This window comes from Haliotis cracherodii, unplaced genomic scaffold, assembly GCF_022045235.1.
Source record: "Haliotis cracherodii isolate W230 unplaced genomic scaffold, xgHalCrac1.p SCAF_4, whole genome shotgun sequence".
NCBI classification, from domain to species: Eukaryota; Metazoa; Mollusca; class Gastropoda; order Lepetellida; family Haliotidae; genus Haliotis; species Haliotis cracherodii.
The window spans coordinates 28,644,484-28,650,487 of NW_027266297.1; the positions used below are offsets into that span (position 1 = coordinate 28,644,484).

Consider the following 6,004-nt stretch of genomic DNA (forward strand, 5'->3'; position numbering starts at 1 on the left):
CGGGATCGAGTGGTGCCGCTATTGGTTTACATGGTTACGTACGTCCCTCATGCGTGCCAGAAGCCTATGAGACCCGTGAAGATCCGGGTAGAGAATAGGTCTTCAGAAACCCATGCTTGCCGTAAAAGGCGACTATGCTTGTCGTAAGAGGCGACTAACGGATCGGGTGGTCAGGCTCGCTGATTTTGTTTATGCATGTCATCGTATCCCAATTATGTAGTCAATGCTCATAATATCAATCACTGGATTGTCTGGTCCAGACTCGATTATTTACAGACCGCCATCACATAGCTTGAATATTGCTGAGTGCGGCGTTAAACAACAAACGAACAAACAAATCATACACCACAGAACTTATATTCAGCAAATCATGCTAACGGAATCGGATGGCCATGTGACTTGGTTGAGGCATGTCATCGTATCCCATTTGCCTATATCGATGCTCATATGTGGGGGGGGGGGGGGGGGGGGCAGGATGGTGGCTGGCTAGGATTTTGTATGGTGATTAGATATTTTCAGCTTCAGCAACAAAACCAGATATTTGTTTTGCCTGATTTCTTTTTAGGAAAAACACATTGCAATAACGTACTTTTTGTGGCAGTCAATTTCTTTCTTTTTTCAACAGTCTAAGGCATAATTTTATATTTCAAGCAAGAATTTTCGGGGACAATCTGTGTTTTTCGATAAAATCCATGACAGATCAGTGGTCAATAGTGTGAACATCCGTCCAGAGTCCACGGTCAGGCTCGCTGACTTGGTTGATGCAGGTCATCGATCCCAGTTGCGTGGATCGATGCTCATGATATCAATCACTTGATTGTCTGGTCGAGACTCGATTATTTACAGACAGCCGTCATATAGCTGAAATATTGCTGAGTGCGGCGTAAAACAACCAACCAACCAACCACGGTAATGGCTTAGAGATGGCCTTCCGTGATTGTTGCCATCCATTAACTGTCGATACATATCAGTCATTGTGGCAATCCAGTCTCTGTTTCCACCGCAGGCTAACCACTATAGAACAATGACTGCATGTTCCCACCACAAAGACCTATCACATTTGAATTGCCCAATGAATAGAGAACTCTTACATGCAAGCAATACTCATGTTTGTTCCTGCGAGTCAGTCCACAACAGTATATGTGACTGAAAATTTTTTATTATGATTTTTGAATTTCTATGGTCATGTTTTCGTCTCTTGCAGTGTGCCTTCAGATTATGACAATGATCGTCTACGGGGTCAAGGTCGGAGAGTACTTCCGGAAAGTGGAGCTCCGCCATTTTAACCACCATCTTGATTCACTGTCCATTTCGTGGTCATTTGCCTTCGCCATAGTGTCCACTCTTGTTGGCACGGCAGCGGGAGTGTGCACGTTTATAGAGCTGAGGAACATCACAATCGAGGATCTACTTTAAAACAGAACATCTCAGTTTAAAAAAAACCATTTGTTTCACATCACAAAATAATCCGGGGAGACGGAAAATTAGAGAAACAAACTTTACGTCTGTTGTCGGCGTTCATAGAGATTTCGACTTGGATTTGAAATGTGGCAACAAGGGACGCTTGACATTGAAAGACAAACATCAAATGAGGATATTAAAATGATTGGAAACACCATGAATCCCTCCATACCTCGTTAGTCCATAGAAACATCACCGTGAATAATGACCAGATGACGTAACTTGTTACCATGACGATGTCATCCCGACTCTTTACATGTGCAAAACATTATATATCTAATACATAGCTGTCCGTGATGATTGCATAGAGGATATGGCAAGTCGTGTTGAAGAATGGTGGGAAGGAGAAAGTGCTAACTCCACTTTCCGGACCACCAAAAGCATTCGCAAACTTCGGAGCACAGAATCCTAAACATAATTCCCATTGAGCTGGAAACGTTTCGGACAATTTGTTACACGGGTTGCCATGTACTTCCGTTCTCTCCAAGTGGAAACTAAGCTATTTCTGAGAGCCCTTTGCATCATCAGAGAAGCCTTTGATTGCAAGCTGCCAAACAAATGGCGTGTAACAACAACGTTAAAATGAGTTGACCAACCCGAATGTGTTCAAAGATCCCGATAATGACAGGTTTTCAAAGGAAGTGTCCCACATATTCATAACATGTTATGAATACGATATGCCAGTTTCAAGGATGGATGCCATCTTCTGTGTTGGGAGGGGCCGTGCGTGTTTAAACATTACTCATCCTTGCTCGTTCCATGATGAATCGTAGTTCTAGCGACGCCATAACGCTTATATGCTAAAACGCACAGGCATCATCTGGCATAGCAGCTCGTCTCGAGCAATACCGTTTGAGACTAGATAGCGATTGCCCAACCTTGTACACATGCTTTATTCACACTGACTGACATCCTCGATTGCCGAGGGTATTAATTATATTTCCATTGTATTCTGATACATACACTGGGTCCATTCGCTACCACAGCTTCGGTTTGAGCCCATTTCGAAATATGACAATAAATCAAATCACTACATGTTATTATTAACATTTGAGTGAACTGAGTCAGCCGAGATTAGTTGGCAGCCTGTGTTGACTAGAAAATCTGAATTAAAAGGCGACTTTGGTTGTCGTAAGAGGCGACTAACGGGATCGGGTGGCCAGGCTCGCTGACTTGGTTGATGCATGTCATCGATCCCATATTGCGTTGATCGATGTTCACGATATTAATCACTGGATTGTCTGGTCCAGACTCGATTTTTTACAGACCGCCGTCATATATATAGCTGGAATATTGCTGAGAGCGGCGTTAAACAACAAACCAAAACCAAACGCACTGAGTTAAACACCAGTGTTAATCAAGGATAACTTAGGGCAGTACCCGAAATAGAAGTCACCGCATAAGATGCAGTCTTAGATAGAATACAAAATGGCTGCCAGAAGAGTGTGTTTTTTAAATCGACCGCGAGCACTTTCCTGCGCGAGAGAAATTCTGTGTTAAGTTAAGGATAGAAGCGGTGTAGGTGGTGACGAATCGGTCCAGAGTAACTGTCATTATAAAATATGCTATAATACACCGGATAACCAAGGATGACTGACTTTTGGCTTCGGTACCACGTAGTCCGGAATGCGAGATGATTGTTACATGTTTTCACACATCAACAACCATGTGTCGGGACCATAGTTTACGCCGATGTGTCAATACATAGCGTGCTTGCTATGTGGGCTATGTCTCTACTTATTCATGTATTTATTTCAACAGTGTTATGCACTTTAAACGAGTGATATAGATTAGTAAAATAAGCGCCTTTGATTTGTTTTCTGTGATTTTGTATAAGGTTTGTTTGCTTTCGTTTCATTTTTAACACAGAATTTAGCAGTATTCCAGCTAAATGACGGCATCTTCCCGAGTAGCAAGGGAGTAAACTGACTGTAAAAGCCCAGTTACCACTAAAATTTGACAGTCAGTTACTCCCTTGCTTCGGAAAGATGTAATGACGGCGGCTTGTATGGAACGGAGTCTGGACCAGACAGACCAGGAACGAGTACATTATGAGCCACGATACCGCCGTACAGCCGGGGTACGATCTGACGCAATCGACCAAGTCGCCGATCCTGACCCCCGGATCCATTGAGTCGCTCGTGCGACCAACATGAGTAGCTGGGAACCAATTAAACCCCCGAATCAACACAGGGTCCGGAATAAGGTACTAGAGCTGAACAGGTTGAATGTGGCTTTCAGTTTTAGTTTAAACCCATATATTTCCCGTGATGATTCCCCATGAGTGATGCCGTTTCACGCCCAAATCAGCCATGGAACCGTTACCTTAACAGTCGCTCATATATTGAGCATAAACACGAGCCATCGGGGTAGAAAACATCTGGTCATATCATAGCTGAACGTGGTAATTTGGTAATACTGTGAATATGGCAACTTTTTCAGTCAAATATTTTCTTTGAAAGGATGAGCCAAACGTTTTATCCACAACACAAATTTTTTCACAACATCCAGCTCATTTAGATAACAATTTCTTTTGTGTCTTAAACCTGAGGACAACTTATCTTTTCCGTGCATATTCGGGATCAGATTATCTTTTTTCAATCACGCCATTACGACAAAGACTGCTTATTATATAACAGTTGTTATATTATCTAGCTCAATACTGCACTTATCACCTAACACGTTATATCATCTAGCTCAATCCTGCACTTAGCACCTGACACATATCATATAACCATACAATCTAGCTCAATACTGCACTTATCGCCAAACACTTGTTATATTAACTAGCTCAGTAGACACTTATCTCCTACCGCGTGTCTTACAATCTAGGCCAGTATTATACGTATCCCCCAACGTCCGTTATATTATCTAGCTCAATATTGCAATACACGATTAAACAAATCACACAGAGTTGCCCTGTAGATATTCCAGGCCAGACTTGGTGCCCAGTGAACCACGTTGTCCTTCAAGTAAACTGAAATGGAATGGGGTAGTTAGTCACCGGACTGCATTCGTACACCAACGGCATGGGTCGCTGGTAGAGAACCAGGTATATCTGACCAAGGCTCTGGGATTTATAGACAACCGCGACATAGCTGGGACGTTGCTGACGAAAGTAACACTCATCCTCTCGTTACATCGATACATGTCATCTCAATTCCACACGATGCACTAATTAGAATGACTGAACAAAACATGCAGAAATGCAACGAGAGAGCGAGTTTAATTTAACACTGCTGCTTGGAATAGTACTTCATTAATATCACTGCATGTCTTATGCATTTGCCACTCTGTAAAAGACACGGGTGTGGTGTGGAAAAACCTAGAAACAATCGGGCGAATCTGAGATTCCTGTTAGGATTATACATCTTCCCGAGGCAATAGAGTTAACTGACTATAAAAGTCCAGTTTCCACCCTTGCTGAACTGGTAATTACCACAAGTGGCTATTACCAGTGATGTCTCTTCTAAGCCTCTCCTATGGACCAATCAGATTTCACCTCTCGTATCACTTGCGTTTGCTTCACACAAAATGGTGGCGCCCGGTCAAGACGATCTGATCGATAATCAAGATCTATATTGTGATAAAACGGGTTTTACATCGCGAAATGCATCAACTCACGCGAGCACCTAGATTAAAAACATGAAAAGATTTGGAAAATATCTGCTGACATCGAGTTGGCGTTGCACATGCTCTGCAAATCCTGCAATCGACCGAAATCTGCACGAAAGTTTACGAACCGGATTTCGATTTCGGTGTGCGATTTTGATTGGACTATGCATAGACTCGTTAGTCCAGCCAAAATGTAACTCCATAATACCAGCCTAGTTCGGCAAGTGTGGAAACTGGACTTTTATAGTCAGTTAACTCCCTTGCCTCGGGAAGATGGGATTATAGGGATCAGGAAAGCCTAACGGGAGCAACTGGGCCCAACCAGTGGCAGGTCAGATGAATAGGTTCTGCAATAGTTAAAATCCTCGCATTTCATATATTAGTCAGCATTAATTTGTAAATCATCAGAACTTATATCAACCATTCTGCCGACATGAACATTTTCTCATTGATGTTTAATGGAAGTAAGTTGGACTAACACTACTTTGAACAGTATTCAAGTTAAAACTGGGCATATCAGTGCTGCAGGTATTAGATGTTGACCACTAGGGTGATATTCACGATGTGGTGCTGAGAAGCCAAATAACATTTGAATGAGCGAGATGGTCTAAAACCGTTTTGAATAGTATTTCAGTCATCATGGCCTGTCAGATTGATGCCGGAGGGAAATTATGCAGATCTCAGAGTGAGTGAGATATTGAGTCAGACGAAATGCTGTGTCATATCACGGTGTCAATTTCTTGAAACCCATAATGCATAAGTGCAGTGCAGAGAGGCTAAGCATCATAGTCATGGGGAACCTTGGACGCGAACCAACACACACTTAGTACTGCTGAGCGACGCAATCATGTTATGACCATCTCTCTCACATCATTGAACAAGCACTCTCAGAGAAATGTCAGCAATCAACACCATGCTCAACAACAGA

At 42.6% G+C, this 6,004-nt stretch overlaps 1 protein-coding gene across 2 annotated transcripts in view; it reads left to right on the top strand.

The window, feature by feature from the left end:
* The window catches only part of LOC139479706 (uncharacterized), a 28,177-nt gene extending 24,915 nt beyond the window's left edge, over positions 1-3,262 (top strand). For both annotated transcript variants that reach the window (XM_071262550.1, XM_071262551.1), the window contains exon 4: positions 1,205-3,262. In XM_071262550.1, coding sequence (XP_071118651.1) covers positions 1,205-1,416 — 212 coding nt within the window. In that variant the 3' untranslated portion in view covers positions 1,417-3,262. The remainder of the gene's footprint in view (positions 1-1,204) is intronic.
* Positions 3,263-6,004: the final 2,742 nt, after the last annotated feature.